At 47.6% G+C, this 13,105-nt stretch overlaps 1 protein-coding gene across 3 annotated transcripts in view; it reads left to right on the top strand.

The window, feature by feature from the left end:
* arb2a (ARB2 cotranscriptional regulator A) overlaps nt 1–13,105 on the top strand; it is a 111,884-nt gene that overhangs the window by 41,770 nt on the left and 57,009 nt on the right. For all 3 annotated transcript variants that reach the window (XM_029829802.1, XM_003975248.3, XM_011616064.2), the window contains exons 7-8: nt 3,138–3,356; nt 10,912–11,031. In XM_029829802.1, coding sequence (XP_029685662.1) covers nt 3,138–3,356; nt 10,912–11,031 — 339 coding nt within the window. The remainder of the gene's footprint in view (nt 1–3,137; nt 3,357–10,911; nt 11,032–13,105) is intronic.

The following is a 13,105-nucleotide window of genomic DNA, read 5'->3' as shown; positions in this document are numbered from 1 at the left end:
GTCTTTTCCGATGCAGAGCGTGTGCCTGCTCAAACGGCTCGGCGGCGCTGCCGGCGGGGCGCTGTGATGATCGAAGGGTTTCATCACGACAGCGAGACCCGCTCTGGTTTCCGTAGCAGCGGCAGCCTTTGTTGTCCTATCTGATGCAGGACAGGCTGACAAAGCAACACTAAGGAGCATCCGAAGCAGGGTGACGGGGGTCGGGGTACCCTCGGAGGGGTCGGGGCGACCCTCTTGACCGCTGGCCCCGGGGCAAGGACTCAGTGTGGTGGTGGCACAGGGGCACCCACAGGGCATGGGAAGAGACTTAGCCTGCACGCTGCAGTAGAAAGCCCGGACTGACCCAACGCCAGAGGACTGTGTGTGCGGCTCATTCCAGGCGTTGTGTGTGTTTATGGGACAAAGGCGGAGTGACCCGGTGTTAGCAACGTGTGGGAGAGATTTAGTGGCATAAAAAGCAGGCTGACCTCAGGTTTGCAGTGCGCATTTGTGTTTGATTCACAGTTTGACAGCACATCACAACACAAAGATCAGATTTAGCAGGTGTATCCAGTGTGTCTCTTATGTGGGAGAGCCTTAACTGTTAGCTGGAAACACAAAGAGCCCTGACCTAACTCCACTACGGCATATGGAGAGATTCAGCTGTCCAAACGATTAACAAAAGCTCTGTGGGAAGAATTATTTCAGGAGGATTTCAGAAGAGCATTGACATTTTACTACCTAACATGAATTAAAATCTCTCAATACTTTGCTTCTAATAAATTATATAGATTTATTTATTCATTTTCTATTGCATCTGAATCGAAATTGGATTAATTCAAAATAAAAGTTGAAAAATCTTGAGGTTTTTTTTGTGCTTAGAACTGTTTTGTGGCACAGCCTGTGGTGGATGGTGAGAAGAAGAGTGGGAAGATGTTCTGCTGTTGTGAGACCAACACGGACCTCACGGCGTTTCAATAAATGATGGTTTCCGACGTATGTCAAGCGCGCTGTTGCCTTTACAGCAATGTCCTTCTGGGTGACTGGACAGCTGAAAGGGTTAGCATTGTTAGCTCAGTTAGGTGTGTTAGCCTCTCGAGAGGAAAAACCTATTGGCTCTGGGCCACTCAAGGTTAGCGTAGGGATGGTAAAGGCTAGGAGCAGGGCCACTCCAGGTTACCGATAGTATGCTGGAGCCCAGCAAAGGCTGTTGACCATTAAGGCTTGGAGTGTCAGCACATGGCTGCAGGCCACTTGAGGTTAGCATCGGAACACAGGGACCGATGGAGATAAACCATTAACTGTTGGCCTTGTGAACTGGGATTATAGGAGAAAATGACCTGTGGAGGCGAAGTACGCGCAGATTCTTTTCTGTCATGGTTTCCTTTAATCACCCAGTTTTTCCCGAGGGCTCTTCTGTTTGTGCGGCTTGTTTATTTCAGCCGGGATTCAGTTGAGGAGCGTTATATTATTTATTATCCTAAGCGTCTGATCTACCAGGCTGAACTGGGCCTGTCAGTTGTTTTATCAGGCTGCCACCAGTGGGCAGTGGCACAAAGCTGGTGTAAACATGCTCCCATTGTGCCTCACCTTCCCTTTCCTCCTCTGCTGATTTTTTTTTATTATTTCTTCCTCCAGCTGCCTTCCCCTCCTTTTTTAATCAAAATTAATTTGTGAGAATGTCTAAATTTTTTGTATTTGTATTAAAATGTCTTCTTTTTTGTGGCTGAAGTTGAAATCTCCAAAGCTAATTCCTTCAGCCATTATAAAGCATGAAATCATTTAAAACTGAAATTAGAATTTCATATATTTAAAAAAAATAAATTCAAATTCACATTTACCTGCTGATTTAACAGCAAAGCAAATTTCACATAGATTTCAAATTCAACTAGGTCCACTTTTATCTTCCTAGCAAAAACATTTTCTCAATCTTAATACTGTTCATAACAATTTTCTCCTTTAGAAAAAAGGCCGGAGCTTCGAATTTGGAGTGTGAACATATTTTTTTTTAATAAGTAAGTGTGAAAGTGCCATCAACACACGGCAGGTGCTAAGGGGAATGCTGTATGCCGGTTCTGATGCAGATGGGCACAGGAGGGACACCGACTCGCGCTGCATCAACAGAACACACACTCACACACATTCCCTGTTCACACTTCCCGAGCAGAGGAGACGTGCTTCCATGAGAAGATGGTGACTTGGAGAGGAAGCCTCACGCCGCCTCCTCAGGTTCCTCGTGTCAGCACCGATGACCTTGGTTCTTCTCTGTGGGGTGTTCTTTGTGTGTGTGTGTGTGTGTGTGTGTGTGTGTGTGTGTGTGCTCACAATGGGGGCCGTGCGCAGAATGCACCAGCAAAGTGAAACAGGAATCCGTCCATTTCCTGCTTTAGCTTCAGAGTGCTTGAAACAATAAGCACACTTAATTAAAATGCTTCAGAGTTTAAAATGTCACCGAAGGCTTCAGGAGAACTTCCTTCTTCACAACATATTTTCCCGCTCTCATTAGAATTCGCATCAGCCACTTTCTTGACTCTTTTTTTGAAATAACCCTTATTACAGAAGAGTCTAATTTATTGGGAACCGGTCGGACCCGATGTCTCGCTCTTCTCTGAGTGGCGAGCACATGATGAAGCTCTGTGCCGTGCACTTGTGACTAAGTCTTTCTGTGAGTGATGGTGAGATCGATTGGGTTTGTTGGGAGGTGACATGTGGCCTTTTGGAGTCACTAAATCCTGCTGCGCCACTTAAACCAGCGCCGCTGAATTCACAGCCCCGGCTCCACCTCTCGCCGACGGCGTCTCAGCGCCGTCACGTCTTCGTGTCTAGGTTTGATTTTTAGTGCACTCGTCTTAGAAACGGCGTTTTAATTTGGCGTTTCAGTGATACACTTTGTGGAAATAGTGAAATTGTGACACTGATTATGGGAGTGAATTAGTCAGGGTTAACAGAATCAATTAAATTCATTTAGGATTGAAAACACGAGCAGAACAGAGAAAAATAAGGGTTTGTTTTGAGATATTAACCTTTTTTTATATGAGAAACATCCACCTTTTATGTTACGCTCCCTGAAATGAAAAATACTGCAAATATAAAATAAAAAGTGAATTTTAAATTGTTGATGGAGGCAACACTGACTCACTCGTGGGCCTTTTTTTTAGGACGGCTACGGTGTGGTGGTACTCAACCCCAACGAGAACTACCAAGAGGTGGAAAAACCGTCCAGGTCGCCTCCTCCGACCCCCCCCGGTGACCCCCCGGACGAGCCGGCTGAAAAGAGGGAGCGCAAAGATGATAAAGAGAGCAAGAAGAAGAGAGAATTCTATGAAAAGTACCGTAACCCGCAGAAGGAGATGGAGACGGACCGGATCCCCGTACGGGTAAGTCTGGCAGGAAAAGAAAGGGATGGGTGTCAGAGGAGAGCCGCACGGAGGTCAGGGAGCCACCGGAGGATAGATGCCGCTCCAAAGGAGATATAACGTGGGAGAGCACGGGAAGGAGGAATTTGGGCAAAGTTTGAAAGAGACAAAAGAGGCACGGCGGCGAGGGCGATGGGAGGCGGGTAGCTGGGGAAGCCAGAGAAGGAAACGTTAGGTAACGAGGGATGGAGGGAGGATGGGAAGGCAGAGGGAGAAAGAGAGGCTCTTGTGTGGTCAGCCTGCATGTGAAGAGGTTGGCCGAGCTCCAGTCGCCTCTCAGTGAGCAAGTGTTAACCACATGGCGCCCTCCCTCTCTCCCGCTCGCTCCTCTCCTCCCTCAGATGGCGGAACGGTCAGCGCGGCGCTGGCCCCTCGCGCGCTGACCGCTGGGATTATTATCTTCAGAGCGCACACCCCCAAAACACGGCGGCATTCTTATCGAAGCGGGCCGACGGGACGCCACCAAATCGTGCACATTACGCACACACACACACACACACACACACACACTCACACACACTCCGGGCTTGAGGCACCTAGCTCAGCCAGATTACCTTGTGGTCAAACAAAGGAAAAAGACCTTCTGCATAAATTAAATTTTCCCGTCCGTACGCGTTAAACGAGCTTTTGTCTCTTCATTGTCGTCTCCAGTTTAACCCCCCCCGACCCTGAAAGTCACAGACTTCTCCTGTGAAATTGTCCGTAAGTCCTTTTCTTTTTTGGTTTTTCTTTCTTAAACTAAGATCTTCCAAGATTCCGTGAGGTGGTCCGCAGTGACGGACCACTCGCACCTTCCCTTCCCAGCGGCGTCACAGCACCGCGGGGCTGTTGTGCTGCGTGTGTGTGGGGGTGTTTGGGTGTTCCTGTGTGTGTGTGTGTGTGTGTGTCTGAACCAGTGCGTCAGTCTCTGCCGTTTGGGCCACTGTGGGTGTAGTGGGTGGTCCGGGAGCCGCTGACGCAGCTTCTCCTTCTCACCTCATCCCCGTCCTGACAGCACCTTTACACACACTCTAATAAGGCGTAATTAGCCACAGTCCCGTCTACTCTGTCACACCTTCACGTCTCCTTACCTCTGTGTTGCTTTTCCTCATCCCATTAGCGCTTCACTTTATTTTTTTTCATTTTCTAGCATTTCCAGTTTGAGGAAAAACATTTTGGGGGGAATAAAATCAGTTTTCCTTGAAAATGTGCATCAATGCGGATGCGGTTTTGACCTCTAACTGGTACATCTGAGGCGCTGCTGCATAATGTTGTAAAAATGTGCAATGAATATGTAAAATACCTTAAATCTGTGAAACCACTAAATGTAAGGCGCATTCCCTTGTTTTCTATACTCAGATTGTCTTTTCAAACACCGGTTTGGGTCCTGATGTCAGCAGACGTCTCAGCTGTTTCCCCCTTTCTTCTGTTCCGGGGCCCTGGTCTGAAACCTTGAACATCCCCCACTCCTGGTCCCTGTTCTTGCCTCCCTAACGGTGCTCCTGTGTGCAGAATGCAGGCGGGACGGGGTCAGCCTGTGGGACGGGGTCAGCCTGTGGGACGGGGTCGGCCTGTGGGACGGGGTCGGCCTGTGGGACGGGGTCGGCCTGTGGGACGGGGTCGGTGCGTCAGGCCTGTTTCAAACCCTCCTGAGATCTCTGGAGGTTTTCCTCACTGGAGAATCGACCCCACTGCTGGTCTCAGCCTGCTCGTTGCTGCACATCTAGGTTCTTTACTCAGGTTCTCTCACCTTTTCTCCCCAATCTAAAGTGATCCTCATCAACTACCAACATTTAATTAGATTTTCTATGATGCGCGGCTGCAAAACACGAGATAACGATTGATGAATGAGCGGATTTTACCAGTTTTGCTGCCCTTTGAAATGTAACCTTTGGTCCAGAAGTCAGCAGAATTGTCATATGTTCACAGTGTCCGTGATACACACACACACACACACACACACACACACACACCGGGATTCTGATAGAGTTGAGTTGATTAATACGCTTCCTTACACACATTAATAAGCTCTTAACTGCTTTTAGGAATCTTACTTTTTAGCCTTGGGTTCATAGTGTGCAACCTCTCAACCTTATCTAATCCCTCTCCTCTCCTCTCTGCAGATCACACACCACTGGGCCATGTTTAGGGGGATGTTGGTGGTTTAGAGGAGGGGGAAGAAAGTGGGGGGGGGCAGAGGGAGGGATAGAAGGATAGCCTAATCGGAGGGATGCTGATGAGGACAGTGGAAGGAGGGTAGGCGGTGCCCTCTTAGCACTTTGCCATATAGAAGTTTGGGAGTTCACTTTACTTTGAATTTTAGCAGTAATCCAGTTAGCTATTTTCTGTCAGCCAAGCGGAGGAATGGCAGGAACAAAAGGCACATTCATGGGCTTAAGAAGCTTCCAAAGAGTTCACCCAAGGCTGGCTGGCTGGGATTAGGCCAGCAGAGCCTGGAAAGAAGAAGGGGAAAAAAAGAGCAAAGGGGACAAAAAACAGAGCTTCGCCTTTCTTTAAGCACCACTTATTTTTGTAAATGACTGAAATACCTCTCTCTTTTCTGGGTTAGTTTGTCATGCATCGCCGTCTAGTGCCACATATTCTGCCGTTTGTTACCTCACAACGGCGAGAGCAGGAGCACCTTCAGCCTGACAGCGTTTGGCGTGAGCTGACCGAGAGCGACTCTTCCTTCCGTGCTGTAGCCTCCCAAATGTTAGCGCTGATTGGAACCTGCCTGATGATAAAGGCTTTAATCTCTCACCATATTAACACGAGGGTGCTAGCGTTAGAGCATTGGTTAACCCTGTTTTTAGTGGTTACACTTTAAGAGTCCGGTTTCTCGGTGATGGAAGGGGCACAGGAGGCGTACGTACTAGCACGGACTGAACTGACTGTTGTAGATTGTACAGTGTGTGCGAGCGAGCATCATTTATTTAGGCCCTTTTCCAGCTGCAGCTGTCCACGGGGGCCGAATGAGAACCTTGTCTTTGCTGTGTTTAGGGGATGACGTCTTGTTTTCCCCCCATGTCGACACCGTAATACAACACTTCCTGAGGATTCACTCATGTAACTTACGCCAGGACTTGATTAGAAGCAGCAGGACGTTCTTTATTGTGCTGGGTTTCACTCTTTGCCACCTTCACCTCTTTGCCCCAATCTGTGGCCCTCGAGCAATTACACAGACAGGATTTCTTTGACCTTTGACTTGTGGCTTTGCCAAGACGTAAGGTTCAGCATATCCAAGGACAGGTAGAGACTTGATTAACCTCTGAACCTGGTCAGAGAAAGCTCAATGAACAGGGCCAGAGGGCAGCACACCTTCTGGCTGCAACACAGCAAATTGGTTTGGTTCCCTGTTTGTGTTTTGGTGTCTACTTTTTTGTGTGTGTGAGTGTGTGTGAGTAAAAGAGAACAAGCCCTGCACTGACTGCGAGTGCATCTGTCTTCATAGCTATTTTTCATGTTTATTCCCACGGTACACGCTCAGTATGGAAAGTTCTAAGCTACATGTGTATCGCTTTTGCATTTCTCAGGGTTTAGAAGTTCCAAAGAGGTTGAGTCCGTCCGGGTAAGCATTTGTTAGTGAACACGAGGGTTTCTTCCGTTCAGCACGCCCATGTGTGCGTGTGCGCACATCGGCGTGTTTGTGCTTTCGCTCAAGGCAGAACGAGGGCTTGCTGGTCTCAGATCCCTGCTCCCAATCTTCTAGTCAGGTCAACCATCAAACACATCCATCCTGCCCTCCCTTACACCTCCCCACCCCCTGAGCTCGCTCCCTCTCTTTTTCTTCTCTCTCTCTGCACAGCCCCACGTTGGCTACAGGCTGACCTGAATAAAGACATACGGAGACACACGTACACACAAAGGCAGCACCTCTGGGTCATCTTGGAACAAACACAACCTTGTCTGCCAGCCCACTCTCCTTTGCCGTATGTCAATTAATGGGCTGCAGTAATTTCACCTGACAATCCGGGCGGCGGCGCGAGGCTAGCCGAGATGTCACAGCGATGACCTTTCTGGCCCGCAGCCGCTCTTTTCTAATAAAGAATCTCACAAACCCACAGCAACTTCTTTTGTAGTTTGTTAATGAGTTATTGATTGGAAACAATGCCCTGGCAAATATTGTCAGAGCAGAATGACCCCGTCAAGGTCACGCTGTTTTATTGTATACAGTCTGAGTACGCTAATCTGCACGTGGGATGACATGCATGCTATAGGTGTTCTTCCTTCCCTGGTGATTGCCCTCTCTCCCTCCCTCTCCCTCCCTCCCTCCCTCTCTCTCTCTCTCTGTTGCTCCTTCTCTCCCCTTGCATTATATAGTATATCCCCTCATTTCTAAATCAGATAACACACCTACACATACAGTAGTTTTCTCTCGGTCTCACGCACACACTTGCACACAAATGCAGCCCCCCTCTTGGTATTTTACACCTTTTCCAGCACATTCTCTCCATTCTCTGTCTCTTTCTCACATCATTATATTCCCAACTCTCCATAGCTTCTATACCTGCTAATTACCTACGATGCCTCACTCATTATTTTCCCATCTTTACTGCTAATTTGCCACCCCCCCGCCAACACAGACACACACACACACACACACACACACACAACTGTAGTCGGACCCAGACAGCTTCTAGCAAACTTCAGCTCTGCGTCTCCTTTAAAGAGGATGCGGGAACAAACAGATAGAGATAAGAGACGAAGACGGGGAAAAACCCAATCACAAACAGGTGCCATTAAGCTTCATATTTTCATGATAAGCACATAAACAAAGCTGATTTACAGTAGTGGCTGCTTGCCTAACGCAGACATGTAATTATTCATATTGTTAAATGAATATTTAAGCATAATAGCTGACTGAAAGAACCTCTATCCACTTCCACGGTGCTCATGACGGCACTGGAGTGTAACGGCTTTGCCCACCGATGGTTCAGTCAGTGCAGCCAGGAGCAGGAGGAGAAACTTAAAGATCCGTTTGAAAGCAGAGCCAACGTATGCAAACACTCTGTGAAATATATCTGTGTCTCCTCAAGAAGAGAGTCTCGTGTTGTGCAGTTTGAATCATTTGGAATCCTCTAAGACCTTAAAACACCTTGGCTTTTATGGGAGTGTGTGTCTGTGTGAGTGTGTGTGCAGTAAGAGCTACCCATGCAAAACAGTGCTAACCCAATAAAGTTGTTATGGCGTCCCGTGACACTGCCCTGACACTTCTGGCTGCTGCTGAAAAGTTTGGGAGTATAAAAACTACAATGGTCCTTATCCACTAGAAACCTTCCGGTCCGCACTGCTCTACAGCTTCTGACTTTAAATTCCAATTTCTCCACAAGGTTGTGGTGTTCTGTGTTCTGAATGACCAGAGAGAGAGAGGAACTGGGAGGTCGGTGGCGGTCACTGGTGTTGTTGGGGTCATTGTTTCCTGTGTACTGATGCTGGGTTTGTGTTGGCATTGGTGCTGTTATTTCAGCCATAGCGCGCTTCTCCTTCCAGCCCTCCAGTCTCCGTCTTTAATTACAGTAAATAAACACAGGTTAGGCCCTGTGCAGTGGACAACATTTGAGTGTGTGTGTGTGTGTGCACTTTGGAAAGGGAGCTCTTATTTCGCAGGGTGAAAAATAATAAATTGTTCAAATTCTTGCGACCAGTTGGAAGAATGAAAGTTTTAGAGGCCTTTTCGTCCCTGCGGGGTTCTTCGTGCTTTTTGTGATTGTGGCTGCATGAGCGCTGATTTTGTGGGAGCTATTTAAAAGGTGTTGCATATTATCGTGTAGGCATGTTTGTTAGAATGCCAGAGGAAGGGGAATTTTGTGTCATTTAATTAAATACAAAATAAGGTGGATCCCAAACCCATAGTCACAACTTAATAGAACAGCTCACACACAAAAACAGGGTTGACTTATTATTATTGGCTCCCCACTGTCAATAGAGAGGTAAATATAGATATATATGAAATGTTAGCAGCAGCATGCAGATGCTGTTTAGAGCATTAACTGCCTTCATGTCAGGTAGTCTTTCCCTCGGTCACCTGCCTCTGAGGGCACAGGCGAGCCCTGCTGGGTTTGGGTTCATCACCAGGCAATGTTAAGATAAGATTCTGAAAAAAGATGGAGGAAATATCGGGCTCAGCCGGTCCAACAGAGTCGTGCGCCTCACAAAATAACTCAGACTGTTACATGCACAGGAGCGAGCGTGCTGCTGTGAGGGTTGAAGGGCAGAGCAGCATTGCCCGCTCTTGCATCACCCTCTCTGAATGGGAGCCGGCGCTGCCACCACAGCTAATGCTAATGCACACCTCATGCTAATCCAGCAGTAAACACAAACACTCTGACAGCTTCATTTACCTCTAGACAAACAGAAAGCTAAACACATAGCAGCACATCATCAAATGGTGCAACACAGACACAGGTGAACGCAGGTGAATGCAGGTAAAAGCGTCTCACCACAAGAAAGTAGAGCAGCCTTATTTCTTGTAATTGTGCAAATGTTACTTTGTCTGCCATGTTTCTGCCGTGGGTAAATTCTTGTTATTTATGTCCACGTGCGAATTAGGGTTCCTGTGGGTGAATATCCTGCTCACATCCAGTTTCAAGTGTAAATTTCCAGCTCTGCCAGATCGTTTCCTTAAATGACCAACTTTGGAACCACACAAGACAAACGTGCGAGTGTATCCGTGGAGTCTATTTTTAAGGTGAAACAATGTGCCAAACTCTTGTCTTTGGTTTATAGAAAAGCTGCGAGGCTGTTGTAGGTCTGCACATTGTGCTGGCGCTGTTGTGTTTGACAAATTTAGTATTTAACTGTTGTTTTGTTTTACTTGTTGGTTTTTTCTGGGTCCCCTGTCAGCTGATCTCCGCATGTCCAACAGTCTCATTGGTTTCTGTAGTGAACCTTACAGTTAGATAGGTAATCAAAGTCAAGAATCAATGTCACAGCTTCATTATTGGGTGCCCTTTTCTCATATGTCCCGTTACTATTATTCTTTACATCTCCAGTTAATTGTTAATCTTTCCTCGTCCTGAACGTGCACCTGGGTGCACGGCTCCCACATTTTCCTTCCTGTTTGTTTTTACATGTCTTTTGCATCCCCCCCCCTCTTTTCTTTCCTTTGACCTTCCCGGGCGCCTTCCCATTATGCCTCCGCTGGCGTATAGAAGGGCCATCGATTCAACAAGAGAGAGCAAATTAAGATTTAAACGTTAAGTCACACATCCTATTGAATTTTACATTTAGGGCATTTGCAATATGCAAGACTTATTGATCACCAGAATTGTGGCTCTTTATAGAAAACACCCCAGGCCGAGTCTCTTTTTGTTTCTCCTTAATGCCTTTCCTGTCGGCGGGGCTCAGGTTGTGGCCTCTGATGTGGTTTAACAGTGCTATTGATATTTCATTGTCAAGGAAATACATCTTTAACCTGTTGCTGCTGCGTTGCTTTTTGGTGATATTGGCGACCTTGAGACTCGGGAGGTTTTTTGTCAGTTGTTTTTTGGTGGGGGGCGGGTTGTTGCTCATTAAAAACGTTGCTGTGTTGTTGCAGGAAAACGCTTCCTCCGAGGAACACGTGGTGCACGTGTGGGACCACTTTGTGTCCAAAGCCGAAGCCAAGAATGTCTTCATCATGGCCCACAGCTACGGAGGACTGTCTTTTGTTGAGCTGGTGAGTAGTTGTGTTTCTTTTTTCCCTCCTCTCATGTGTCACAGCCCACCAGCCAAGCCTCACAGAGCATCGCTAACGTTCACGTCGGGACGCTTTTGTACACCTCTGAACACCAAACAAAGCATCATACACTGAGTTTTAAAAGTGCAGCTAAACCGTGTGGTTCGGCCTCCTCCACACAGGAGAGGAAGGATGGAGCTGAACATGGTGGTGCTGTGGAACGGGTCTGATGCGGAGCGTGTAGAGCCCCTGCTTTATGGGAGACGGTGGTGGGTGCAAGTGGATTTGGTGGAATTATTGGTTCACAGGGGAGGTTTAGAGAGCTTGGCTTTCTAACCACACCTTCCACTAAATTGGCCTGCAGTGTGCCTTTTGGGGGTTATTCGAAGCTTCTGAAGCTGATTATTCATTTCCTACTGTTTGTTTTACTGCGGCGGCCTGGTGGGATTGAGCATCATATATCGATCATCGCATTCACATCTGTTGCTCTTTTCATAAAGAGGCTTATCTCTCAGTAAGGCCGTGGAGTCTGGCGTCCCAGCACACCCCGCTGGTACCATGCTGGTCTTCACTGCTGGTACCATGCTGGTCTTCACTGCTGGTACCGGCTGTTTGACCTGTGTAAACAGTCATCTCGTTCATGTATTAGCTATCACTATACAGTAGATATGGGCGGTGGTAGCTCAGGCTGATGTGGACTGGGCTGAGAAGCGGAGGGTGCTTGGTTCGAGCCCCAGTGTAGACAAAACATGGAAGATGTTCTAGTAGTAGGGGAAGGTGCCCAGGTACCCTTGAGCAAGGTACCGAACCCAGAAATGCTCACATTGAGCCCTGCGATGACCTGGTGTCTCATCCAGGGGGGACCTACCTTCGCCCATTGTGGACCCTCGGCGTGACCCTGAAAGGGATAAAGCGGTTCTGAAGATGAGACGAGACCACAGATGTGGGTTTAAGCAAAAGTCTGTGTGATATTTCTCCAAATATTGTATCTGATTTATTTGGTTTCTGTTGAACATACAACAGCCTTACCTTTCTATCACCTCAGCGTTGCTTCGGTTCATCACTGGTTTCTTGATGCAAAGGTTTTGCATCCCATAATATTCAAAAGGTGTTCCTTGAAAACAGGAGGAGAAAAGAGACGGCACCATGACGATATGGCTATTGGGGATTAAAGGTGGGCACTTGTCCCACCGGTGCTTTCGGGAATATTTTATTTCCTTTCTTTTGCCTGGTCTTTTTCAGTATTTTGTAATTTTAATTTGCCTGCTAAATATTCATGTTGTGTTTTGTCCGTGACAGTCTTGCGATCTCCTGGGCTTACTGCTGCTGAGACGAGGACTTGCTTTTCTCTCCGTGTTTGCGTCAGCCTTTTCTCTCCATCTGCAGGTATATCGTACGATGAGTGAAGACCCCCACCTGCTTTTGTGTGATGTCCTTGTCATGTGATCAGCCCAGTAAAAAGTTATGTATGCAGAACACATGTAGAAATGCTCAGCTCGTGCTACGTGCCATGTGGGGAAGATAATATCAAAGATCACGGGGACATATAACAGGCAGTGTGAGGTCATGTGACCCACCTGCTCAGTAGAAGCACCAGACCTGATCCAACAGTGAAATTTCAGAGAAGCTTTTGGCAAAGAGTGAGTTGAGCGGTGATTTCAGGCTCATTCACCGTCGTCAGGCAGTAGAGGCGGACCACCCCCCCCCCCCCCCCCCCCCCCCCCCCCCGGACTGCCGCCATCTCCGCCATCCTTCAGGTTTCTTTCTTGAAGGGCTGCCGCCTGTGCACGATGGTGACGCTTGTTGTCCTACAGTGACGCCAAGGTCACATTAAATTCCAGAACGGGTCACGCTGCTGTTCCAGCAGGTGGCGTGTCACAAAACCAGCTCTATATCAAAGGTAGGAACGTGGAAAGTTTGGCTTTGATGTGTCTTCCTGCTGTCGTGAACAACTCGAGGGGAAACGACTGTTTGTGACCGTTTAGTCGTTGATGACAGTTGAAAATCGGTGTGACCCGACAGGGAGAGGACATTTATGTCTTTAGCTTTTCTAAGCTTTGAATGTCCTCTTGCA

This window comes from Takifugu rubripes, chromosome 21, assembly GCF_901000725.2.
Source record: "Takifugu rubripes chromosome 21, fTakRub1.2, whole genome shotgun sequence".
In the NCBI taxonomy this organism is placed as follows: domain Eukaryota; kingdom Metazoa; phylum Chordata; class Actinopteri; order Tetraodontiformes; family Tetraodontidae; genus Takifugu; species Takifugu rubripes.
Note: the sequence above shows the minus strand (reverse complement) of the source record. Positions and strands in the feature narration are given on the sequence as shown.